Raw genomic sequence first — 27,886 nt, forward strand, 5'->3', positions numbered from 1 at the left:
ATTTGAGAGTTCACTTTAGTCGGTACGTTTAATTCAAGATCTTTGTCACATGTAAATTCTTGAAGATTTTCTATTTCTGAGACCATTGAATGTTTTTAAGCCAATATCGTTTCTTTAGTTTCCTTCAAGAACTTCAAAGAAAGAGGTCGACAGTAGCGAACCGACTGAGGTGCAGGGTTCTGCCATAGTACTATAGTACTATGGGCTGGTATATTGATTGGCTTGTACTGCCATCAAAACCCCCTGAGCAACCCAAAACTAGATCGAGCATTTTTATTGAGGTAGACTTAGAAAATTGGTTCAATACTTCACGCTGTATCTCGATAATTCTTTTAGCGGTATGGTGCAGTAGAGAGTTAAGAGAAACTGATATACAAGTCTCACTGACCAACTTGAGTTCTTGAGGATAACATTTTTCTTTCGCTTGAGCTACCATAGTTTAAGGAGGGTATAATTGAAATCCACGACTTCTTAAAGGTTTACGGAAATATCGCCATCTATCAAAAGAGCTATAGCGCTTTTTCTGGAGTGTAAGAAGACAAAGTGTTCGTCATATTTGTTCCCTTGTTCTTTTTCATTTTTTCTGCTATTTTGTTTGCTCGGTTTGGGCTCTTCAACGATTCGTTTAAAACGTAAGCAAGCCCTGAATTACCTTGGCGACAGCTTTGGAAAGTTTCAAAATTGGTTCTGAACTTATTTGGTCTTGGAGTCCAGTGACAAGACGCCGTTTAGAACAGCTCGAACCTTCTTCCCAGGATACTTCTGGTCGACCCTTAGAGCGGATCTTCTCCAATTGACGCGCTTCCTCGACTCAAAATATAAATTAACACTCAACCACTTTTTATTAGCTGAGAAGAACCTTTCTCTATGACGATGACTATCACTCCATTTTTTTTTAAATTTCGGTTTTAAAAGCCTAATTTGATTGATCTTGAATTTGTTTTTCAATTGAAATATTAGTATATTCAAAAAGATTTAGAATTTCGTTAAGCTCATCTGCGGGGTTTAACCGTTCTAGAAATACTGTACAAATATCTCCCCGAGAAATGATACTTTTATTAAAGGGAATATAACCAAACTTCGACCATTTCCCGCTTCTTCCTATGAGTTTAGATATTTTTGGCGCTGTTTAGTGACTTCCCGCCAAAATTGCTTACATAGAAAAGCATAAAAAACATAAAAAACGACTTGAGGTTATATTCCCTTTAAACGTCATCTTCTTCGGCACGTTTCAAAACCTGGTCTACTTTACGGTTAATCATTGATTTCAATCTTAAGCCAATTTTTTATTCGTTTGCGTTTTTAAAAGACGGAAATACGTTAAGCAATAAAATAATAAAAACAAACAATCCTAATGTTTTCTGACGCTTGTGTAAAAAAATTTGAGTGATGACCCTCGTCATTTTCAGGTAGTTTACTCGTTACTTTAAAAATTAATTGCTTAAAAGTTCCACGAGTTACCGAGCTGAAACTTTCGAAATTTACTGACAAAATATCACAAAATGTTTCTATTCCATTTGTAGCTGCGCATTCGCGCGCCATTTTGAGATAATTAGGGTTAAAGTTGACTGAAATTGCCAAATTTCAGTTGTTTTCTACCTAAATCCCAATTTTTGCAAGCGTTGATTAACTCCAAATAAAACCTAACTTCTTGTAAAAATCAAAGTATGATAGGTTTATGTTATCAAAAGCATGGACATGTAGGGCCACTTGTAGGCGAAGTAGCCACCAGCTGGCGCTATCGTCTCCAAAGTTATATTTTTGACATCATCTCAGCAAAACAAAGCCAAATACGTATAAATGTTATAGGTAGATACGCTGTAGATTTTTGGCCACAAATTCGGTCTCCCAGCACACTGTTCCAAATGTCCCAAATACACCGAAACTCAAAAGTTTACGGTGTAGTGTATTTGGAGTAAAATTGCGACGCGAATAATTTGTAAAAAGTAAAAAGTGTACACTTTTCGGCCCGGTGGTTAACCGAATCATTTAATTCGCAAAAGCGTAAAAAGTGTACACTTTTCATCCCGGTGTTTAAGCAAATCATTTAATTTGCGAAAACGTAAAAAGTGTACACTTTTCGTCCCGGTGTTTAAGCGAATAATTTAATTTGCAAAAGCATAAAAGTGTCCACTTTTCGGCCCGGTGGTTAACCGAATCATTTAATTTTAAAAAACGTAAAAAGTGTACAATTTTCGTCCCCGTGTTTAAGCGAATCATTTAATTTTCAAAAACGTAAAAAGTGTACACTTTTCGTCCCGGTGTAAGCGAATCATTTTCGCCTAGAAAGAGGTATTGTATAAAAGTTGTATTTTTTTCAAGATTTTAATATAAACATAGTTCAGGGGCTAAAATAATGATTTTTTGGAACTGCCCAAAAAATATACAAACTAAATCCCCAAAACATAATTTCAATGAGCTAAAGCAGTTGAAATCGGTTGAAATTCAGAATTTGAAGCAGACGAATATTTTAACCAAATTATGAGAGAAAAAGGGAGATGCTGAATAACGTGGAATCGGAATAACGTGGAACCGGAATAACGTGGAACCTGAATAACGTGGAACCGGAATAACGTGGAACCTGAATAACGTGGAACCGGAATAACGTGGAACCGGAATAACGTGGAACCGGAATAACGTGGAATCGGAATAACGTGGAAACGGAATAACGTGGAATCTGAATAATGTGGAATCGGAATAACGTGGAACCGGTATAACGTGGAACCTGAATAACCTGGAACCTGAATAACCTGGAACCTGAATAAGGTGGAATCGGAATAACGTTGAATCTGAATAACGTGGAACCGGTATAACGTGGAACCTGAATAACCTGGAACCGGAATAACGTGGAACCTGAATAAGGTGGAATCGGAATAACGTGGAATCTGAATAACGTGGAAAATGTTAAAACCGGAATAAAGTGGAATCGGAATAACGTGGAAAATGTTAAAACCGGAATAACGTGGAAAATGTTAAAACCGGAATAAAGTGGAATCGGAATAACGTGGAAAATGTTAAAACCGGAATAACGTGGAACCGGAATAATGTGGAAAATGTTAAAACCGGAATAACGTGAAAAATGTTAAAATCGGAATAACGTGGAAAATGTTAAAACCGGAATAAAGTGGAACCGGAATACCGTGGAAAATGTTAAAACCGAAATAAAGTGGAACCGGAATAATGTGGAAAATGTTAAAACCGGAATAACGTGGAAAATGTTAAAACCGGAATAACGTGGAATCGGAATAACGTGGAAACTGAATAGCGTGGAATCGTAATAACGTGAAAAATGTTAAAACTGGATTAACATGGAACCGGAATAACGTGGAAAGTAGATTAAAATGTAAATGCCTAAAAGTATGCTTAAATACTAAACTTTTTAATTCTTAAGAGCCCTATTTCTATTGATTATACAGACTTTTAAGTAATCCTTTTTTTATTTATGCTTTTATCCTTCATGTCCCATAATACGCGAGGACTTAACGATTTCATTGAGTTCTTTAAGAAAATAAACAACATGAAAAATTATAAAGTGACGTTCGCGTGCTGGCAAAAAAACCTTAATTAATCGTGCTCCAATTACTATTTAAGTTCCCAATCCATATATTAATATTTTACGTTGTTTTACAAACAACAGAGCTGGTATAGGTGTCAGTTATGACTTAATTTTTTTTCAATAATAAAGGAATTTTGGTATCTGACATTGTCCCGGGTTTTCTACAAAGAGTCATTTTGGATTTCGATTTAAATAAAATTATAATTGTTATTTCTCTCAAGTAGACTCTGAGGCTGTAAAAATGACTGAGTTAGGAAGGAATGATAAAGAGGCTATTAATCCTTATAACTTTATTGTCGTTGGTGACTTCAATTGTACATTGAATCCTAAATTAGATCGATACACTCCCTTTAAGAAAAATATAAATACCTCATATAATTGGTAATTTTATCAAACAATATGTTTGAAATTTGGAGTTGAGCAGCTAAATTAAATTAAATAAATGCTGCCACTATCTTTTTTTAGTCCAGTTTCAACATTTTCCACGTTATTCCAGTTTTAACATTTTCCACGTTATTCCGGTTTTAACATTTTCCAAGTTATTCAGTTTCCACGTTATTCCGGTTCCAACTTCCAGGTTATTCCAGTTTAAACATTTTCCACGTTACTCCGATTCCACGTGATTCCAGTTTTAACATTTTCCACGTTATTCCGGTTTTAACATTTTCAAAGTTATTCAGTTTCCACGTTATTCCGGTTCTAGGTTATTCCAGTTTAAACATTTTCCACGTTATTCCGGTTTTAACATTTTCAAAGTTATTCAGTTTCCACGTTATTCCGGTTCTAGGTTATTCCAGTTTAAACATTTTCCACGTTATTCCGGTTTTAACATTTTCCACGTTATTCAGTTTCTACGTTATTCCTGTGGCTTGATATTTTCCACGTTATTCAGGCGACCCTAAAAAGGGCTGAAAATAAGTAACTTAGTTCAGCAAAATTGGCTGCGTTAGTAGAGATGTACCGGAAAGACCCGTCGACCGCGACATCTCCCGTGAGGTAATCAGCTATTTTAAATTTTTCATACTTTTTTGCGATAAATAGCACTGCCCAAATCCGATTTAAGAACTGCAAATCCGAGTTTCAGAACTGCCCACTATTTTAGGCCCTGACATTTAGAAACCATAGATTGTTCGGAACAAAAAAAAACATATTTTATGGGGGAGGGGGGCTGCGATATTGTGGCAACCCTCAATTTATTTTGGGGCTTTCCAGTAGCCCCCACCCTACCCCCTGAAATCGTTGAAAATAGTTTTTCATCATTTTCGAAAAATAGGGGGAAAACTTTCTTCCATTTGCTGCCAAAACTAGATCAGAAATTGAAAAGTATATCTTCTCGATTTCGCGCCTTGATATTCGCCAGAAATAAATAGACACCCCAAAAAAGTGACAGCTTCCGATATAAAATAACTTGTTTGCGGACGCCAATTGCGTTTTTCATACTTTAATGCGGCCATTTTCTTTTGGTTTGTCATCCCCTCCCCCTTCCCTATTTCTATCATTGTGTTGGTCATCTCTTTGACTTTTAAGGCCTATTCACACGACCCTACAGTGTTGACCAGCGCACTGTCCCAACTCCCAACCGAATGGCACCTGACTGCGGAGAAAAGTTCTACACAAACGCTTTCGTTGATATGATTTTTGAAAAACGTACGATTTTCTTTGCCGAGGCTTATCTTCTAATATTTAAATATGTTATTACTCCCGTACATACTGTTTCGATTTCACTAAATTAAAAGATAATATTAACATTAAATACCTTTATTAACGTAAATTAATATTTTGTAGTGGACGAGGTGTTTTTTAACGCGCGAAATCTTGGCAATTTTTCGTGACAATGATGCAACGTCTGTTAGGTACTCATCACCATTGTTGCCAGGTCCTAAAAATCAAATTATCCGAAAATTCTCGATTTTAGATAAAATATCGTACGCTTGAAAAATTCCGGTAAATTGGAATTTGGTCGAAGTTATACAAAATCAAACACTTTAATAACTCTTAAATTAAGCTGGTCCTATTGGAAAACACTTTAAAAAAACAGAAAACAAGTATTAATGGTTATAATTTTTACTGCTTTTCGGTTAAGTTAAAAAATTATTGTATATTATCGTACATTCAGACCGAATTATATAATTATAGCATGATAAAAAATTATGGGCGCGTAGAATAATTATCGTACCTCTAGTCTAGCCACACTGGTGGCACCAACAAAATTGGTCAAAAATGGTAGCTCGTGTGAATAGGCCCTTATAGTTTAGAAGCGCCAAGCTGCGAGCAGAGCTCGCCGCGGTTTTTTTGTTCGTTCTGTACTTTTGAGTCGGAAGGTGGCGCTAGCGGTCCAGCGGGCGGCTTTAAGTGCGCTGGGGGATTTCGGAATGGGAAGGAGGACTCGCGGAAAGGTTAGATGAAGAAATATGCTTTAGATTTCGATTGCTGCGAAAGCGATCTCTGGAAAATTGGGAAATAAATAAAACGCTAGAGAGATCTCGAGAGTCGAAAATGAACCGATTTTCCCCAGAATTTCGACATTCTCCATCGAAGGAAAATCCTTAAGGTCTATTCTCGATACTCAATCCGGCCTCCTTCTTACTTACGGAATTTTTAAAATTGTAATTTAATTGACCGATCTCAAAATGACGTTTTATTGCGCGAAATACTAGCCGTACATTTTTAAAATTGTTTCATTATTATGACATTTACTATTCTTCACATGCAAAATGTTTACTGAAAGATTTTGGTCGTTGGGGGGGTTTACGGTTAAAAAGAACAAATTGATCTCTTAACATTTTGGTTTGTGTTGGTTGTACATAGTCAGTATATTGGTTGTATATATCATCCTTCTAAATTTTTATTTTTTAATTTTTCAATTTTTTTATTTAATTTCATTGTTTTTATTTTTGGCGCATTTTATATTTGTATTTAAAGTGCAAGCGTATCTCGTTTTTATGTTTTTTGACCCGCGAATCCAGTAAATGTTTTCCTACCTGTTATAAAAGGGATTTGTATTTTAAAGCGAAAATAAATATTCATTTATTCGAAAGATTTTCGCGACATTGATTCTATAGCGGGATTCCTCGCTGTTTTGGTTCTCAGTTAGCCTAGCTTCTCACCACTTAGCAATTTTATTCCTGGGAATAACCCTCAACATAAGTAACATAAGAAGAAAAGTATGACCTTGACAAAAATTGTCACCAAAGTGATAATTGTGCAATCAAGGTTTAGTTCATCACAGAACCCCCTAGTTTCTAAACAGGCGAAAGTCGAAATACTACTACCAAGGATGATTATGTACAAGACAGTTCGATTACAAGTCCAAGTTGGAGCTGAGCGAGAGTGACAGTCATAGATATATTAAATAGTATAAATCCACAATAGCTCTTTCTATAAAATAATATGCATACATGTATAAAAAGTGTTATTTTTTGGGACGCGCGCTTCCTAAGATTTCCGTGTTGAGGGTCTCGTGCGTTTTCGCGCAAGCTCAACAAAAACCAAAATATGCGCGCGCTCTCTACCTTTAACTGCACGATGAATCTAACGTAATCACGTGACCTCTCCTATTTTATATAAAGAGCTATTCTACGAGGGTCTGATATGGAAGTGACAGCTAGCAGACAACGTGTATTTTCTGGATGCACTACGTTATAGCGCCATCTTTCCACCAAAAGCAAAAAAAATGACACGTGACTTCAACTGCACGTAACGGTTACTCTAGGGCTATCAACATTATTAGGCCTAACCTACCGCGTTCTTTACCAAATATTAGTTTTGAACACCGATAGGTGGCTCTTTTGCGTAGCGCATCCAGAAAATATTTTCAAATACGAATTTTGGTCATCGATAGATGGCACTATTACGTAGTGCCTCCCGGAAATATGGGTCTTCTGCTAGCTGTTTCTTCCGTGTTCTTCCCACGCGCAGCGTAAGGTATCTATGCTACTACATATATCTATGGTGACAGTGTCGAAAAAGGTTCGGCACGATAATTGGCATTAAAGCAATAGGTTACGTTACTTATGCTCTCAGTAAAATCTTTCCCAAAGATATGAACTAATTACAAATTAATTATAAAATGAGTCTTGGTCGCGCTGCAATTAACGCTCGCTCTTCCGAGGTAGCTTTATTATACATTAGCAGATTATCCACATCTGAGTGATCTGATATTAGTGAAAATCCCAATAACCTTGCTATGATCTAATCTAGCGTCTGCTATTGTCAAATGAGAGCTATGTGTTAGCAAGGAGATAACGCAAAATAGTCCGAAATTATAATAGAATGCAAATATTATAGCTTTTAGGCCTATAACTCTCTATTTCGAGTAATTTCGTATCATGTAGAGTCCTATACCACGGACTTTATAAAGTCCGTGCCAAATGCTAATAGAGTCAAATTGTTTTCCAAAGCGACTACTTACTTTTACTCCAATAATTAAAGTAACTGTCGGCTCTATCATAGCCACCTGTATTATGATAATGCCATTGTTATTAGAGATGTCAATGAATCTAACTGATTCTTCGAAAAAACGACTTTACTGGAGAGCGCGGTGCCATCTATAAATGGCATAGGAAGCTAAAATTCAAAATAACGAAACGATACCGTCGTCAGAGAAGCATTTTTAAGTATTATAATTAGACAACTTATACTCTAATTTGTGGACTTTTACCTAAATTATATATTCCATATAAAATATATTGTTAAAAATTACTACAATTTAAGTTATTTACAAACGAGCCAATAACGCGATGGGTACTTTTATGTACCGCCTTTTGGGGCAAAATGTAGCTTAAGCATCTCGTTTTAAGTCGACGCTAGCAACATCTGTGAAAAACGAGCTAGGCCTAGTACACGTCTCCTGGCCAGACTGAACTGTGATCGCTTACCTACCAATGAAAGACTATTCCTTATCAACTTAAAAAAATAAAACAGTCGAATGCTTGTACTAGTTGTAACACTCAGGAGGTCCAGACAGTGGAGCATATTCTGTTCTCCTGTGTTCGTGGTCAAACAGTTAGGCCGAGACTTTTTCATGCCCTAAACACAGGCAGATATGATACAAATCTACAAGGGGTGAAACCGCGGTCCAAAACGGAGACGTGGCAATCATTTCTGATATCTGTGCTATTTTTCGCGCGGCCAGTATTTTTTAAAGCGCAAGTAGAATACAAAGCAGACATAAATAGTCGTTTTTTTTGTTTTTTTTTTGTTGTTAAAAACAAAACGGAAAAAAAAAGAAAAAACAGTAGAAAGGACTGCCAACTTTTATCTTTCTGTATATATATTTTTTCTTTTTCTTTTGTTTTTGAGTATCTGTATCAGGGTGTGTATGGTGCGAAGACCTAGTTGTCATGTGCACCAAAATAAAGTTTATTATTTTTGAAAAAAAAATAAACACGTCGAGCCGGCATTTTCTTTAAACCAAAGGCGAAATTATTATCATATTATACAGGTAGGGGGAATCTGTATGGTAAACAGTCTGTGGATTATAAAGCTACATATGCACTCCTGCAAGTTTCTTTAGCTTAGTGCTAAAATCTATTCCCTGTGGTGTATAAATTAATTTTACTATATTTTCGGTAAAGCAAGGTACATGAAGGCAGAATAATTGTTTGAACCATATTAAATCAGGAAAATTGATTACCCTAATTTAATTTAAAGAATATGGAAAACTCAAGCCTAGGGATCCAGGTAGTAGGTAATCCGCCACAAAATGTTCCCCATTTCGTGGTAAAAATGCATAAGAAATGAGGAAAATACATAGAAACACTGTAGTTTTGCAATAATCTTTTATGTTTGAGAAATCAAACTGTATTTAATATTACAAAATAACTACTTAATAAATCAGATATAAAAAAATTCTATTAGCATAATTAACATAACCAGAAAATATTTTACTACATAATTTTCTTTACAGCAATGCGAAAAAACATTGAATAGCGTTTCACGGTAACGACTTTGTGACCCTTACTTTCGCGAATGTAATCGACTCCACAAGCTGGTTAACAATTTGAAGAGGAGCCAGGCGAAAACTTGGAACAACTCCTTCTGCGTTGAGTTCGCAAGTTCTCTCCCCACTGGTTTAAGGGGTTTTCCCCCGAGCTCTTCGGTTTCCCCTTCCATAAAAATTTGTTGAGGTTAATGGTAATAGTTAGTGTAGGGAGCTGTTGGCTCGCGTGACTTTCAGGGCTTGCTACCACCCTCCTACGCATTGTAACCCGGTCACCTGAAATAATGGCTTTAAAAGTCGCTTGATGACTTAGGCCTAGGGTGGTGCCTTGGGTATTATCCTAGCTGATTATTATTATTATTTTATTAAATTGAAAATTCTATCAAAATGAAAACTATCGTTTACTTTAGTAAAATTATGAATTTTCCGGATTATGATTTTCTACTCCTTCTACAAATTTTTCAATAATTAATATCAAATTTTCCAGTTTATTGACAGAATCATTCGCAATAACTTCTATCATATAGAATTCATAACACGAGGAGTCTTAAAATACTCCTTTACGCCGTTTACGGCTACTATAAATATGATAAAAATGACCTCAAAATACCTGGAAAATAGCCTCATAATATTTTAAAAATTACTTCAAATATTCCAATTTCCGAAATGGGCCCAAAATATCCTAAAAATGAGCCTAACATAAAATGTACACTAAAAATTACCTCAAAATGTTTTAAAAATTTCCTCTAACTATCGTAAAATAGCTCGAAAATATCACCAAATGGCCTCAAAATATCCTAAACATATCCGTAAAATAAAGTCAAAATATTTAAGAAAAAAGGTACTCAAAATATCAAAAAAAAAGAACTCTTTCTTAAAGAGTATTTGGGAAACGCAATTTTATTGTTTTCTATTTGATATCAGGAAGAAATCAAGACCCAAATAAAACTTTTCGGTTTATCTGAACAGCCGCAACAGCGTAAAGTTCCACAAGGCCAAGTTTTATAAAAAAAAAATACGCAGCGAATCACTAAAAAGGCAGATAGAGGAGGAAATAAGTATAATCCACACACAGAGAACGTGGCGCCATCTATACATGATATTTCTGTACAGGGTCCGCTTATCGCGCGAAATTTAACTAAGGAGGATAGAATATATAGCTCCGTTTACACAGCAATAACAAAATTCACTTTAGTTAAGTTTTTTTTAAATAAAATAAAAAAGTATAAATATGAACTGTTGCTCATATTAGCACGCGCGCTATAAAAACCCATAATTAATCTGGACACTCTAGCATGAGCTCTTAGACGTAAGAGCCAGTAACGTGAGAGCTTTCATTGGAACAAGAAGGCCACGTTTCTTTATAAAATTGCCAATTCCCCAGTGGCGGATATATTCATTTGAGGCCCTAGGCGCCATTTTCTTTAAGTAAAAGTGGTTTTTGTAATTTTTTATTGCTGTGAATTTTTTGAGGCCGCCAGAGACCGTGAGGCCCTAGGCGCGCCTCATGGTATCATGGATAATCCGCCACTATAATAATAATAAAGTTTATTGAACAGGAAAAGAAATAGAAAAAGAAAAGGAATGGAGATAATATTAAATACCATAAAAGTTACAAAAAATAAGAATTAAATAACAGCAATGACAAAGGAATGGCGATGGATATGGCATAAGGTACAGTTAGGAAAAGTAAGATATACAGTAAGTAAGTAACTATATACAGGGCCGGCGCTAGGATTTTCGGGCCCCAGGTAATTTTTACTCCCAAATTTGGTTTTTTGGAAAAAGTCAGAAAATTTTAGTTAAGCACCAGTTCCGGCGGGCCCCTTTCGGAGACCCGGGCCCGGGGTACTTTTGCCCCGCTTACCCCCCCCCCTAACGCCGGCCCTGAGTATATACATCAAGAATGTATTATACTCTATGTCCTGCTACCAGCAATACATGTATTTCTGCTGCTACCTGATAATTAATTCTGACTTTTTAATATCACATTGCAAAACGTTTTTTAATGTAATGTGACATCGATATACATTGATACATCATATGATGCTGCACTACAATGTTCGTGGGTAGTTTAAAATTTGGTAGCAAGTATCGCCGGCTACCGACTCAATTTTAATTTTAATGCATAAAAACTGCGGGTTGTTCATTGGAAAATATAATTTGTACAACAGTTGTAAGTTTTATTTCTCACATTCTGTCATTTAGTTGACGGGTATAAGACAGATGGCGCTCAAAAACTATGTGATCGCAATGGGCATTGATTATAAATTATCAATATCGAAATGATCGAACTCATTCGGAAGTCAGTGACTTTTTATGGACTAGTGATCGAAAACATTAACGTCAACAAATAGTTTTTTTTAATGAATTTTGTGATTACCGTATAGAATTTTTTTTTAATTAGAGTGTCTTCGCCAAATTTGTTGATCTTAAAATACCATTGCTATGTTTATTTATATTAATTAAATTCTTCTGTAACGTTTTTAAAAATCAGCCTTTTTCTCTTAGTAACGGGAAACCTTGTAAGAATGTTTCCCGTGCAAATGAATTTCATAAAACCAAGAGACATAGAAGACGTTGATTTCTTAAAATGGTTTCGATTAAAATTCCCCTTTTACTGTCGTTTCAAAGTGTTTCTTTGCCGAGAAATCCTTTATTGGATTTTTACTCGTATCAAATTTCTCGCCTTCCGAACCGAAGAAGTTTTTGAATTATTCAAAACTAATTACCAAGATTGATTCGTAAATCGGGTTAGATTTTTCCTGGAAACGTCCAGTGTCAGATTCAGATTTTCCAAAAGGTGGCGCTGTTCTAGGCTTTTCTTCACGAAAGAAGCCCCCCCTTTAGCTACCACTGAAAACGAGAGGCTCTAGAGCCTTCAATTTTAATATTATTTCACCCTAGTTAATCGTAACACATTTTGATATTTAAGTTGCAAGTTTGGAAAACCATTTTAAGCCTTTTTGTAACTTTGCCAAATTGTATTAGACATTTTCTCTAGGGCTTATCTTTAAAATTAATTTCCTAATAGCATTAACTACACACCCAAAAAGCCAGTGCCTCTTGCGAGAACAATACGAATTTTAAAACTAAATGATCACGCGCTGCAATGACTAAACGTAGCAACTGTTAACGATTTTCATAGGTCAAAAATCCGTTAGCAAGCCAAAGTAATTTTTCAACCAAAATACCTTACTACTAACCGAATTTAACCTAACCTTAACCGGAACCGAACCTAATTTTAATCTAACAAAAGCCTAATCTAAACATTAACTAACCTAAACCTAACCTAACGTAAATTAATCAAAACAGCACGTAAAGCTAGGCCTAACCTTCAATTCAAGATTTTCAAAGAAATGAAACCAGATGACGTAATATGCAGCCAATAAAATTGAGAACAGGGCGTGATTCTACTCTTATCGTTAGCTACTTAACGAAAATAATTTTTCGTTAGCTAATATAATTTCAATGGAGCCAACGAAAATTTTCTTTCGTTAACTCCTAACGATAAGAGTAGAATCACGCCCCTGGGGTACGTTCAAAAACAGTCAACGGAAAAAAAACCGGTGGATTTATATTTTCAACCGATGAGCTTTTTCGTCATAATGACGTCGTAAGTTGCTGAACGCTTTTATTCAGTCATCGGTGTTTTTTAAAAGAGCGTAGCATTAATAGTAGTTTTACGTCAGTAATGACGTCAGTCATCGGAAAAACCGACTATTATTTCGGTGACTTCGGTGTCTCACCGATGACTATCGTGACGTCAATACCCGAAATTAAAATGTCGTTCAGTAAAACACCGGTGTCACCGGTGACTCAGCGGACTCACCGGTGAGCGTTTCTGAACGCAGCCCTGTTCAACTTTTAGTTGAATATGCAAAGAGCAGGCATTAGGCGTAATGACATAAACAGCAAGTCCACCAAAAATGTGTGGTCATTCTAGAAATTTATCTCATTAAAAATTTACATGTTGGGGTTAGAGGCCTGGCACATTTCTGAGAAATATAATTATAAACTTACGCTAATACGTTGAAATACATTTCTTCCATGCTTTAATAGAAACACAAGCTAATTTTAAAATCAACCTTGCTCTATATTTTAAATAAAGACCTCGTCCTCATAAATTATAACTTTCAGGAATAAAAAAATCTGGACAATTTTGCAGTCTATTTTTATTAAATAAAATTATAATTTTATTTCAGTGCTCTTATTTCGTGGAAAATTATTCAAATATATATTTATAAAAGGTACGTGTATCTCTATACTAGTTTATATACATTTCACGAAACATTGCACGGGCAAGCGTACGTGGGTGATTAAACCAAGAATCTAATCAGGTTAACAGAGAATATGTGGACAACACCGTGTCTGCTGATTGATTCCTGGAAGAAAAACCACTCCCCTCTGCCCTTTCTTATTGTAATCTTACCCCCGTTCTGCCAGTAAGGGGGAAGATATTCCCGTACGATTGCAGGTTACCTCTCCGTGTAGGCGGATAATATCTACCTGGAGTCATGAAAACAAATGCTGTAGTTACTGATGCATAAACATTCTTGATTAAACTTAAAAAGAGCCAAAATGCCCCAAAGCGGGCGTCTACAAGTCTACAAAATTCTTGAACTAATTTGGGTCAAGTAAAGGGGTGTTATAACGGTATATTGTCAATATGAAGTCTTTTTCTTTGATTGAAAGCGAAAAACCGGAAATTTTGGCTTTACTTTTCAAAAGTTTCCTCTTATTTATTTTTTCCCGTTATGGAATTTTAAAGCCGTTAGTTTACTCTATTATCAAAGCGATTATCACCCCCCTAAAATTGCAACCGTGTCTGCACCCCTTTAAACTATTTAAAATATTTCCTCCTAAAGAAATACCGGTATCGGAAATTTCCGAAGTTGATATATCTCTTACTTTGTGGGCTTGGAAAATTTACCAAAAACAATTTCCGTTTTTTTAGTCAAAATCTTTATTGGGGTATTATAATCATTAAGATGGCGCTACGGTCTGATATGTTATCACAAATTCGATATTAAAAACGTCTGCAACATTTATCGTACTCGTACCCCGGCCGGAGAATCAAAGAACCTCATTACTCCTACCGTAACTAACGTCAAGCTGTAGCCTTGACGAGAACACCGACACGTCAAACATAAACTGGAATAACCGAAGCTTGTCTGTAACAGTCTAGAGAGAGTCGCTTTAAGACAAGACATTCTTTTCGAAAGTTATTAGTCGGAGCTCGGGTGTCTTTATTTCTCTTCTAAGGAATTCCGTTGCAAAATGTGTGGTAAGTAGAAATTTTAACATGGGAGTTAAATGACATTTCAAGCCTTGGTTTTCTAAAATGCTAAGCTTTCGTATATTGGAAGTGTTATGCTTGTCTCTAAATAGTTTTCTATTTTCATAATATTTAATATATTGTGTTTAAACTGTAATGCAATATTTGTAATTAATGCAGTCTAACTGGATCATTCAACTATTGAATGAAAAGTTATTGTCTTATCCAATCTGTCTTTTAATTTATAATTAAATGTTGTAATTCAGGAATGATATAATAAGTTTATGCTTGGTTTAATTAATGAAAGTTTAATATTTCATAATTATTTTTCTTGCTACTAAAACTGCACAATAATGTAGTAGTAATATAGTAGATCAAACTAACACATTTGTAGGAATTCACAATTAACTATAGCTGCAAGAGTTAAGATTTATAGCCATTAAGATATGTCCATAATGTGAAGCATAATTATAAACTTATGGTATTACTGTATAATATTCTTCTATATTGAGAAAGGTCATTGTCCAAAACTTTCTTCAGTTTTTAAAACTTCCTTTAAAGAGGCACTTAATAAATAGGTCGTTTTCAGCCATTCCCTCAAAAAATATCAGGAAATTACTTTCTTCCAATTGTGGAAAGACCAGTATTTTTGGTTAGCAAACAAAAAAGCTGTATTTAGGAGTTATGTACAACTTTTATTTTCTCGCACTGTTTGGCCTCTTGTGTGTATAATTTAATAATGTAAACTAACTTTGTAATTATAGATACTTATGCAAATCTGCCCTGTATTGCTATGAGAAATACCTCTTTCATGTTGCAATGTAGGCGAGTGTAGGTCATATAAGATTATTATTATAATATTATTAAAATTCTGTTGGCAGTTAATTTTGATTCACACTTTGTTGTGCATGTCTAGAGTAAACTTTCTGTGTAATTTATAAGCAAAGCTATGGTTTAAAATATTAAAATATACAAATATTCTTGTTTTACAGCATATATTTCATTATAAAGTTAATTAAATTTGCATTTTGATTTGGAAACGGCCTTTTTTTAGTATTAATTAGTAGTAATTGATTGTACAACTATAATATACTCTTAAACTTACTCTTGCATTTGCCTTAATGGTAAAATAAATTTGGTAACCTTGTGCAGATATTCATATAGACTGGTTTAGGTGACATTGCGCGGTTTTCTTGTTAAAAAAACAAGTGGAAAGTTACCTTGCCTGGGGCTTGTAGTTTAAAAGGTCTGGGTTTTCGTTTAATCACTGCATGCCAGAAACACCCAGCATTTTTTCATATTTTTAGTAAAAGTATGTAAAAAAATTTCTGTAGGTATACTGGTTAATGGTTTTTTAACTATTAAGTTTAAAAATTTGGAGGGAGCTTCTTAGGGATAATATAATTATTGTAAGAAATGTTGGCATTTTTTTCTAACCAATTTTTTGATATTGATAATTTAACACGTGACTAAGATACAATTGAAAAATGTTAATTCTTTCAGCTAAAGCGAATTATGTACAATTTTTTTAATATATATATAAAATAATATAAAGTTTTATAGAGCGCAATAAAATTATTCATATCATTTAACTACGCAGGAATTTTTGCTTATCTGAACTACTTGGAACCTCGTACTCGTAAAGAGATTTTGGAGTGCTTGATAAAAGGATTACAACGCTTGGAGTACAGAGGATATGATTCAGCCGGTTTGTAATATCAGACATTTGTGAAATAGTGCGAAAAAGATTTTACAATCTTTGACTATTCCAATAAAGGTGTAGCTATAGATGCTGAAGAAGATGCCAAGATAAACATTATCAGGCGAAGTGGAAAAGTGAAAGCCCTTGAAGATTGCATTTGGTGTAAGAAAGAACTCTTTTGTCAATGAATACTATGATAAAAATCAATAAGATTATCTAGTACGATTTTAGTTTTGTTTACTTTGTTAAATGCCACCCACTTTATTATTCTCAAAGTTTTCAATATTTGTTTCTTTGACTACTTTTAACTTTGAATTTTACAGCTGATAAACATTTAAATTTGGAACAAACTTATACTACGCACATTGGAATTGCGCATACACGTTGGGCTACTCATGGAGCTCCGCATGAATATAACAGCCATCCCCAACGATCAGATCTCAACAACCGTAAAGTTTTGCATAATATTTCAAAAATAATTTAAAGTTAATTTTTATCAACATTTTGTAGAATTTGTTGTGGTACATAATGGAATTATTACAAACTATAAGGATATCAAACAATTTTTGGTACGGTTTGACATAAGTCTATAATTATACTTAAATGTGTCAGTTAGACGAAATAATTACTGACAGCTATGTCTTAAGTTGACATCACACCCAAAAAATAGGGCCTCCAGCAAGCGCGTGTAACACAATTTAAAAACAACATAATGACGTGTTAGACCTACACCCTAGCACATCAGAGGCAAAGATTTCCTAATGGCTTAGTCCACTAAAAATTGGCGGTTATTTCACAAATGTTGAAGATAACTGATGCACTTATGTGAAACTTTGTTATAAACTTATGGTTTTAAGGTGTTCGTTTTTTTTTTAAACATCTCTAATGGAATGATGTATTATTTCAGGTTAACAAAGGATTTGAATTTGAATCTGAAACTGATACGGAAATCATAGCAAAGTTGGTGAAGCATATCAGTGATACCCATCCTAATTCTTCTTTTAGAGAACTTGTCGAGCAAGTTATTCAGCAACTGGTAAGTAGGCTAATTGGCAGGAGGGGACCTTCTAAACTTTCCATTGATCTACTTGTTCAATTCCTGAAAGTCTTGAAAAAATTTTAATGTTTTATCCTTGACACATTCGGGTGTTGCCTCCTTTTATAAGCCAAAATGTAAATTAGAACCAATTGAAAAAAATTGTTTTAACTTAATTATTATTATTTTTTCCTTTAATTTTAGGAAGGAGCATTTGCGTTGGTCTTTAAAAGTTACAAATTTCCCGGACAATGCGTCGCCACAAGGTAGGTATTAAAATAAGTTTTAAAAGAAACTAGATATAATTAAATTTCATAAATTTTCAGGAGAGGAAGTCCGTTGCTTGTGGGAATCAAAAGCAAAAATCAGCTTGCCACTGATTACATTCCCGTTATGTACAGCAAGGGTAACAGTATTTGAATTTTATTTGTATTATTTCACATATGGGCATGTCCTACATTTACACACTAGGAATTTGGCTCTTAATTAAATTATTTAATTTCCAAAATTTTCCAATATCGGTTCTTATTACAGTTTGGTCACTTTTACGTTTTAATTACTTTTGTTGACATTTTTAATTGTGGTTTATAATAATTTTCACTGTTTTATTTCCTCTTTGCACGTCTTAATCACTCAAAAATCCAATCCCCACCTAATACCTCCACAGACGTTGACACCAAAACCAAAACTCCAACAGGTACCTTTGTTTTTCCCACTTTTTTTCCCAGTTTTTATTTTAGTTCTTTATGATTTTGTGTTTCATGGTTTTACACGCTTTTGTTTAATATTTTTTGTTTGAGATAATTAAGGGTCTTTTTGTAGTTAAAATCATTTTTTCTTTATCCATTCTTAAACCTATTATCTATGGTTTCTGAGTTATTTGGATCTCAGGTTTCCTAATATCACCTACGAAAATTATGCGTTAAATGTTTTTATATAATCATAAGTAACATAATAATAATCATAAGCATCCATTAATGATGGCTGAAAATTTTGATTGGAAAACTAAACTAAATCCATACAAATTTGTATTTAAGCTTCAATTTGAAAGATAATGCGTATGTTTTTAATAATCAATTTCATGTTTCAATTAAATAATTGATCATGGTTTTGCTAAAAAAAGGGGTTGAGTTTAGACTTTTAAAGGTTTTTAATTTACCCTACCTTGGTATCAAATTGTGAATAAGCGTGCCAGGGTTGACACTTTTTGATTTTTTTAATATAAATCAAATAATCATTTTTTTTTATTTAAATCTGATTATTTTGAATTTATTGATTTTTATACATCAATGGCTCTTTTCTTGTATAATTAATGGATATTTTACTTTTATCAGTTAGCTATCTAGAATTAAACAAAACCTAATTACATTTCTATTTAATATTATGGTTAGATTTTCTGTATTTTAAGAACCAATTTTTTCCCTTATTTATTCCTCGACTGAAATACATTGTGTGATTTAAATCAATGATTTTTTAAAAAAAAATAACAATTTAAATTTTGATTCAATTTGTGATTTAAACAGTCAACCCTGAAGTGTGCAGAGGGGATTACATCCCTAGATGTAAAAGTTTATGAAGTTGTTACTGAAAGCTGCTATTTTGATACTTTTTGTATACAAAAATTGTACTTGTGTATTATGTTACTTATGATGTAATCTACCCTATTAATGACCATCATTAGATTCAACCACACGCTACATACTACTGTTTGAACTGTATGTAAAATTTGATTTTAGCTAGTTTTTTGAAAGTTGTTGTGTATATTTATATATATTGTCTTTAACAGTTATTTTTTATTAAACAGATCAGAGGCAAAGGCAATCGTCCCTTAGTAGCCAAACATCTGTAGAAGGATCGGGAATAAAAAGAACAGAGTCAACCACCGAGTTCTGTCCATTGGGGGAAGAAAAAGAAGTTGAATATTATTTTGCATCTGATGCTAGGTAAAATTTTATCTCAATTTATTTCTATAAGGACATTTATTATTTTATTATTATAATAGCGCTGTTATTGAACATACAAACCGGGTCATTTTTCTGGAGGATGACGATGTGGCCGCTGTTGAAGAAGGACGTAAGTGTTTTTTTAACCGTTTTTCTAATGGGTATAATTGTATTTGAGTTAAATTTGTTTATGAAATACCTTGAGTCCAAGGTAATTTTTTAAATACCTTGAAATGTGTGCAGAACTTGATTTTGAATATTAATTTTGCCTAACCTGTTTTTCAAAACCTATTTGACCTCTGAGTAGATAAATATTAATTTCATTTTTTGGGTTTAAGGATTGAGCATTCATCGCATGAAACGAACGCTTGATGGTTCTACTTCTAGAGAAATTATGACTTTGAAAATGGAAATCCAAGAAATCATGAAAGGTTAAACTTTTTAATTAGTTAAGAAATGAACTAATCATTTTTAATATTTTTTTATACAATGTAGGAAGTTACAGTTCATTTATGCAAAAGGAAATTTTTGAGCAACCTGAATCTGTTATTAATACAATGAGGGGACGCGTAAATTTCGAAAATGGCACTGTTGTTTTGGGTGGAATCAAAGATTACATTCCCGAAATCAAGAGGTGTCGTAGACTATTGCTTATCGCTTGTGGAACAAGTTACCATAGTGCTGTTGCAGTAAGTTATCATAGAAGTTGTGCTCAGCTGTCCCCGAAACCTGGTTTTATTAACTAGGGTACATGAATATTAGATTTTATTTGGCAATACTATAGAATTTTTACAACTTAACCTAATTAAAAGTAATTATGCTCACCGCTGTATTGTCTGAACAATTGTCATTTGCCCTGTTTTACCAATAAAAGCACTAAACTAAAGTTATCATGAAATATTAATTCAATTTAATTTTAATTTTTTAAAGACACGTCAAATCTTGGAGGAATTGACTGAACTTCCAGTAATGGTTGAATTAGCGAGTGATTTCTTGGATAGAAATACTCCAATTTTCCGTGATGATGTGTGCTTCTTTATCTCCCAATCTGGAGAAACTGCTGATACTTTAATGGCTCTTCGTTACTGTAAACAAAGAGGAGCTCTTATTATGGGAATCACAAACACTGTAGGAAGTAGTATTTGCCGTGAAAGCCATTGTGGCGTTCACGTTAATGCTGGACCAGAAATAGGAGTTGCCAGTACAAAAGTACACTCTAATCATTTAATGTTTGCAAATAGTGTACTCTTAACAAATGATACTTATTTACAGGCATACACTAGCCAGTTCATTTCCTTAGTTATGTTTGCGCTTGTTATATGTGAAGACAGAATTTCAACCCTTCCAAGGAGGAGCGAAATCATTCAGGGACTCAAGGAATTACCAGGTATATTTTTGGGTTTTATTAAATAAGAGAGTATGCAGGTTTTGATTTTCTGTTATTGTATACAGACCAAATTAAGGAAGTTTTAGCACAAGATAATCACGTTCTAGAGCTTGCGAAAGAAATGTACACACAAAAATCTTTATTGGTTATGGGTCGTGGTTATAATCATGCAACTTGTTTAGAAGGAGCTTTGGTAATTATTTCATATATTCATTTAATTTTGATATAATTGTTTAATTGTTTATTATTTTGTACAGAAAATTAAAGAATTGACCTACATGCACTCTGAAGGAATATTAGCTGGTGAATTAAAACACGGACCGCTGGCTTTGGTTGACAAAGCTATGCCAGTGATTATGGTTGTTACCCGAGACCCAGTTTATCCCAAGTGCATGAATGCCCTACAACAAGTAAGTACTTTCAAATCTATCTACTTTAATTTGAATTAAAATATTTTTTAATTGATTTAATAAATTAGGTTACTGCTAGAGATGGTCGCCCTGTAATTATTTGCGAGAAGGGTGATGCGGAAACTCAAAAAATGGCTTTCAGATATTTAGAAGTTCCCCACACAGTTGATTGTTTACAAGGGATCCTTACTGTTATTCCTTTGCAGCTACTTTCCTACCATATTGCCGTACTTAGAGGATGCAACGTAAGTGCAGTTTCAATTTTTTTTATTTATTTAAGGCCTCGTTTGTTATGCAAATTGAAGTACCAGCTTTTCTAGTTTGCTAATTGTTGAATTTTTATTAGGTTGACTGTCCAAGGAACTTGGCCAAATCTGTCACTGTGGAATAAATTTGTTGCACTTATCGCAGCTAAAAGTTTTTTTAACTGGGTTTATTTGTGGAAGGAAGTTTAAAAATCTTCTCTTTTTAAATGAATTTGAGGCCAAAATATGAGAAGAAAACATTCCAATTTTAAAGAACTTTACAAATGCAAGAAGTTTCCCTTATTTCCTTTCACTGCCTTTTTTTCATAAGTAAATCCAATTTAAAGAAAATTATTTGACAATTTCAATATTTTCCTTCCTTATAAGAAAATGTATGGAAGAAATCTATTTAATTCCGTTTACTCACCATTTTTAGCTGCTTGAAATCTGGCTCTGACCAAATCTCAAACCATTATGGAAGAAATATGTTGGACGTTACAAAGGTCGTGCAATATTAAAAAAAAATTATTAGAACTTCTAAATAAGGTTTAAGTATTTGTTTAATCAAGAGTTTAAAGAATGTTTATAACTTGTTCACTTTTCTCCATTGTTTGAGATTTAAATTTTAAAGCCGTGTTTGTATTATTTAGGAGTTTTTGTATATTTCTCCATGGGGTTATGGTTTCAGTTCCTTTTTGTTAAGTTTATTTGGGGCCATGGTCAATTAAGATTTATATTGTACAAATTTTACCATTTCACCATGAAAATTAAAATATTGGAAGGTTTTTAATTGAGAGCTTTAATTATAGGTTTTTTTGAAAATCAAACCTTGATAGACAAGTTATTTAGTGTATTGTCAAAGTGGTTAACTTGCATCTAATGTCTGGATAGCACAGTAAGCCTAACCGCACATTACCCATGTACATGTACATGTACAATCCAAGACTATAAAATTTTATTCAATGATGTTGACACCATAATGGTTTGTACTATAGTCCCCCAGCTAGTTGAATTGATTGAGAATGCAAGACATGAGCCAGTGAAATTAAAGTTCCAAACACTACGTAGGAATGGGGCAAGTTTAAGAAATTAGGACATCATCTACAAACATAAGTCACTGGACTCACTTCAAAAATATACACTGTATATCAGTGTCACCAGAGAAAAGCTGGAAAAATAGTAAATTTGGAGGCAATTTATGGGAGAGATTGTTTTACACGCAATTTGGTTTATATTAATAATTAGGGCGAATTTTTATAAAAGTGTGATTTTTTTTGTGAATCTGCGTGGCGCGATAACTGACGGAATTTTTAATATACTCCTCCGCTTAAGCTTGTAATTTTCTTTGGTAGAACACTCGCCTGTCATGCAGGAGGGCTTAGGTTCGAATCACGCCCGATGCAATCGCAAATTGATACTAAGACGAATACCGTAAACAATTGGTGGAAACCCTGCACTCGGTCCGTCCCAAAAGTCAATAAGAAGAAGTTGGAGAGACAACACCCATACATACTAAACGCATACACAACAAACTCATCACCCACAACCGCCATAACTCAAACTTAACATTCCCACACAACACATAAAATATACAAAAAACAAATTTTCCAATAAAACTGAGTTGAAACCGTTAACGAAAAAAAAACCAACCGCATCTAACCCAAACGCAAAATCATCCCTTAACGCTCACCGTCTCACGGTGGTTTTGCCTCCCTTTAAACTGCAAACACGGGGATGGCGAACGGTCGCTTTTTGACTGCGCTAGTGGTCAGTTCGTTGCGTGTTTCTCTCCCTCGTTCCCTTATAGCTCAGCTTGTGTTTTCTTTAGGTTTAGGCCGTTCTTATTCACTAGACCTTTGCACCGAGTCACAGCCGGTGCGAGAAGATAGCAGTTCGTACGTTCTATTAATTTCTTATTTGTTCTATCTGTGTTCCTGTCTATTTTTATTTGTCTTTTGGCTTCTCTTTTTCCTTTGCCCCGTAGGGGGTGGGTTTATCGCGCCATGGGGAAGGGCAAGTTTCGCAAATCGCCGTCTCAATCGCCCCCGCCGAATAAGAAATCTACTATTTTCCCGCATCACTCCCGACTTCTATCAACAGTGCTTTCTGACGAGGCTATAGAGGTTGACGAGATTCCTCCTATCCAACAAGTAATATTGACGGTTCAATCCTCCAGTTCTGCCGAAATTACTCCGAGAGAGATTTGTGCTGCTTTTGTCACTGCCAAAGTGGGTAAGGTTTCTGATATTCGTGTTCTCGCTGGTGGCCGTGTTTCTGTTCTTCCTTTTGATGAAGATCAGCGAAAAGCCATCCTTGCGCTTCCTTCTACGATTGGGGACTTGGTTTTCGCCGTGGCTTCCGAGGCTTCCCCTCGCTTGTTTCGGCGTAAAATTATTGGCGTTCCACTGTCCTACTCTCAGGACGATTTGTCCTCTGAATTGCAAATCGATGAGCCCGGCTCCCCTTCGGAAATCCGCCGGCTTGGCGCTACTAGTAAGCTTGTCCTTGTGGGCTTTTCCCCGGCAACGACCATTCCCGATTTTGTCTATCTATTCAGCCAGCGTTTTGCGGTCCTCCCTTTCGAGGAACGGTCTTTGCAATGCCGTCAATGTCTCCGCTATGGTCATTCAGTGCGTAATTGTCGATCGTCATGCCGTTGCTACCGATGTGGGGGCTCACATGAGTCTGCTGGTTGCACGGCTACTTTCCATTGCGTTCACTGTGCTGGAAATCACTCTGGCACTTCCCGCTCATGTCCCGTTTTCATGAAGGAAATGGACATTAAACGTATACAATCGTATGCCTCGGTGGCTTCGTCGTGGCCGCCGGCTCCGCAGGCTAATGACGCTAATTTTCCTGTTCTTCCGCCCGCCTCAGGCCCTCACGTGCCTCCTTCAGTCTCTTCGGTCTCTTCACGTGTGTCTCCAGAGGCTCCTCCGGGAGCAGCCTCTATTCCTCCGGCTTTTCTGTCGACTCTCATTTCATTTTTGGGTGATGTCCTCATGGTGAATGCGCCGACGGGTGATCACTCGTGGCATCCCTCGCACATTGCTGCCTGTGCTGATAAGCATTTGCGCCCCTCTCCATGGGGTACGCTTCTATGGAATGAACTCAATGCGGTTCTGTTTCCAATCGGTTCCTCCCCGAGTGGGTCGGCGGCCGGTCTTTATGCTTAGCCATGGCATGGTCTTCCCTTTCTTTGTTGCAATGGAACGTGGCGGGTATTGGTTCGCATTTCGGGGCTCTGGCTAATCTTATTCTCGAGAAATTGCCTACCGTGGTGGGTCTCCAAGAAACTTGTCTTCATAGCGCATCTCGGTCGAATTTGAGCCTAGGTGTGTATCAAGTTTACCGTCAGGATCGCCCGCAGCGAAGCCATGGTGGTGTGGCGCTCCTGGTTAATCATCTTTTCCCCCAGTATCGCTTGGCCTGCCCATCCCTTCAGTCTTTGGAGGTGATAGCGGTTAGGGTCCATCTGTCTTTTGGCTGGTGCACCTTCGTCAATATTTACCATCCCCATGGGGCAGCCCCGGCTTCTGATTATAAGGCACTGACTCCTCTTTTGACTGGCACTTACTGTGTCGTCGGCGATTTCAACGCCCATAACTCTTTTTGGGGTGACTCTCAGGACGATTTGGCGGGTAATATTTTGATTGATTGGTATATGGCTCAGGATACTATGGTGCTCCTCAATGATGGTTCTCTTACCCGTCTTGGTCACCGTGGCCAAAGGGACTCTGCTATTGATCTCACGTTTGTCAGCAGTGATCTCGCCCCTCGCTTGTCCTGGAAGCTCTTACCAGCTTCGGGTAGCGACCATCTTCCAATTTGTGTTACTTTGGGGGACGTCGATTCTCCTCCTATCTCCACGCCTTTGCGTTGGGATTTTTCTGGGGCCGACTGGGTCAAGTATCGTTCGCTTCTCCACGACGTGGATTGGTCCCAGCTGTTGCCTTTGGAGCCGGAACATGCGGTTCATTGGTTTACTTGTACTTTGATTGGGGTAGCGGAACAAGCTGTTCCTCGCTGCGGGGGTACTTCTCCGTCTGGATCTCCTCGCCCTCCTCCCTGGTGGTCGACGGCGTGTAAGCGCGCTCTTAGCTCTGCTGCTGCCGCTCGTCGTCGGGCCCTCCGTTCACGTCGCGATGCGGACCTCATTTTAGCTCGCCGTTTAACGGCCCAAGCCAAGTGTCTCGTCCGTGAGGCTCGGTGCCGCTCCTGGCGTTCGTTTTGTTCTACCATTTCCAGCACATCCCCTCTTCCAGTCCTTTGGCGTAAGGTTCGCTGGTTTAAGGGTGCCACTGGTCCTCAGTCCACTATTCCACCACTTTCCCAGGATGGTGTCCGGGTTAGCTCAGCGGCTTCGGCCGTGGCCACTTTAGCTAATCATTATGCTCAGACCTCTTCGGCGGATGATCCTCGCCCTCCTCCGGTGGTCGCGGACGGGGCCACCCCTGAACTGTCGTTTAGCCCCTCTGAGTTTTCTGCTGCCCTTCGACGTCTAAAGAATACTGCCCCGGGTGAGAATATGATTATGACGTTGCTGTTGCGGAATCTCCCTTCGCAAGCGCAAGACGCCCTGCTCTCTCTTTATAACTTATGCTGGAGTATGGCCTATATGCCCTCTCGTTGGAAATCGGGGGTGGTGCTGGCGTTCCTTAAACCTGGAAAGGACCCTGGCCTGCCGTCATCCTGTCGTCCGATTACCTTGCTCTCCGTGCTTGGCAAACTTTTTGAACACCTCATTAAGGTTCGGCTGGACTGGTACTTAGAGGCTACAGATAAGCGTACGCAGTTTCAGTCTGGCTTCAGACGTGGTCGCCGGGAACGGATAATTTGATGTATCTTTTTCACATCGCTCGCCACTCCGTCTCCCTTAAGGGTGCTTGCCTGGCAATCTTTCTAAATATCCGGGACACGTTTGGTAGTGTTCGACATTCGCATCTCTTGCTTAAACTTTCGATGTTAGGTCTCTCAGAACATTACCTTCGTTTTTTCATTTCATATCTGACTGATCGGTCGTCTCGCGTCCGTGTGGGAGGTTCCCTATCCCCCGCCTATGACGTCACCCGAGGGGTGCCTCAGGGGGTGGTTCTTAGCCCTCTCCTTTTTAGTTTGCTCCTTGATGACCTCCCACCTGCACTCCCGGATGGTACAAGTATCGCCATTTATGCTGACGATATAGTTTTATTCTTGCCTGGCTTTTCTTTGACGCTGTTGCGTAGGCACATGCAGGAAGCTCTGCAGAGCGCTGACTCATATTTACACGCCTTAGGATTTTCTCTGTCGCCTGTGCTTCTCGAAGAAGCGGGATATCTCCGAAGCGGGTCCCTTGAGTATTTCTGGTACCACCCTCCCTTTCAGGTCCCAGTGCCGCTACTTGGGCGTCATTTTTGATAGTCGTTTCACGTGGCGTCCCTATATTGAAGACTTGCGTGCCCGCTGTCTACGTCGTCTGTCTTTCCTTCGTGCTATTGTGGGGGCCCGTTGTTGCCCGTACCAGGCCACCATGCGCCTACTATATTCCGCTCTGATCCGCAGCCTCCTTGACTATGCAGCGGTTGTTTACTGCACTGCGGCGCCTTCCGTCCTCCGGCGCTTGGATGCGATCCAAAATGCGGCGTTGCGGCTGATCTTGGGAGTCCCTCGTTCGACGGCGTTCTCGTCTATGGAAATCGAAGCGTATGTTCCCCCGTTATCCCTTCGTAGGGCCTCTCAGTGTTTGCAGTACGCTTTGTATTGCCTTCGCGCCCCGCCTTCTCACTTGGCTCAGGGTTGGCTTTGTGGGCAAGATCTACCTTATATTTTGCTCCGGGGTTCGGTCACTCATCTGGCGCAGAGGTGGGATCTGAACGACCTGTTTGATGGCGTAGTTCCACAGCCGCTTTGCCCCTCGTGGCCGGTGGACACACCGCCTCCTTTTGTTCTGGATGTCCGGTGGTTGCCTGGGCCCAAATCGGACTACACTGCCCACTCCCTGGCATCGGCCTTCTACTGTCATCTCGATTCCCTTCCCTCGGAGTGGTGTCTTGTCTTTACCGATGGCTCCCTTGTCCCGTCATTCCTAGTCTGGGTGTAAGGCGGAGTTTTCGGTGCCCCTCTCATTTGGCTATTTCTCGGATCGAGTTGTGTGCTCTTTATGAGGCGTTGTCTTGGCTTCTTGAGCATGCAATTTACACTGCGATCTTATGTTCCGATTCTCTCTCCGCCCTATATACTTTAGCGGACAACTCGTCTGTGGACCCGTTGGTCCAAACTCTGTTTGGGAAATTCCTCTCCCACACCTCTGTCCACTACCGTCTCTTGTGGACGCCTTCCCATGTGGGTTTCGGTCCCAATGAGCGGGTGGATGCCCTTGCTAAAGCCGCATCCACTGATGCAGTGGCTC

General features: G+C 37.2%; 1 protein-coding gene across 2 annotated transcripts; it reads left to right on the forward strand.

The window, feature by feature from the left end:
- The first annotated feature begins 14,545 nt into the window (after positions 1 to 14,545).
- Positions 14,546 to 22,286, forward strand: LOC149927100 (glutamine--fructose-6-phosphate aminotransferase [isomerizing] 1-like). 2 transcript variants are annotated; one of them, XM_090158133.1, is made up of 19 exons: positions 14,546 to 14,784; positions 16,376 to 16,483; positions 16,553 to 16,639; positions 16,801 to 16,926; positions 16,988 to 17,046; positions 17,385 to 17,513; positions 17,718 to 17,779; positions 17,840 to 17,919; positions 18,181 to 18,210; positions 19,318 to 19,456; positions 19,516 to 19,586; positions 19,795 to 19,887; positions 19,952 to 20,145; positions 20,387 to 20,665; positions 20,729 to 20,843; positions 20,909 to 21,036; positions 21,101 to 21,253; positions 21,322 to 21,498; positions 21,600 to 22,286. In XM_090158133.1, the coding sequence occupies exons 1-19, from the start codon at positions 14,778 to 14,780 to the stop codon at positions 21,642 to 21,644; spliced, it is 2,082 nt and encodes a 693-aa protein (XP_090014259.1). In that variant the 5' UTR covers positions 14,546 to 14,777; the 3' UTR covers positions 21,645 to 22,286. The 2 variants fall into 2 exon arrangements, with proteins under 2 accessions (XP_090014259.1, XP_090014260.1); XM_090158134.1 differs by lacking the exon at positions 18,181 to 18,210.
- Positions 22,287 to 27,886: the final 5,600 nt, after the last annotated feature.

The sequence above is a fragment of the Leiobunum rupestre genome, chromosome 9 (genome assembly GCF_980474605.1).
Source record: "Leiobunum rupestre chromosome 9, qqLeiRupe1.1.hap1, whole genome shotgun sequence".
Taxonomy (NCBI): Eukaryota; Metazoa; Arthropoda; class Arachnida; order Opiliones; family Sclerosomatidae; genus Leiobunum; species Leiobunum rupestre.

What these genes read in the sequence shown, in the direction of transcription:
- LOC149927100 (XM_090158133.1), top strand. An exon ending in AATCCAAGAAATCATGAAAG is followed by an intron (nt 19,888 to 19,951) that starts GTTAAACTTTTT and finishes TATACAATGTAG; the next exon opens with GAAGTTACAGTTCATTTATG. An exon ending in GCATGAATGCCCTACAACAA is followed by an intron (nt 21,254 to 21,321) that starts GTAAGTACTTTC and finishes TTAATAAATTAG; the next exon opens with GTTACTGCTAGAGATGGTCG.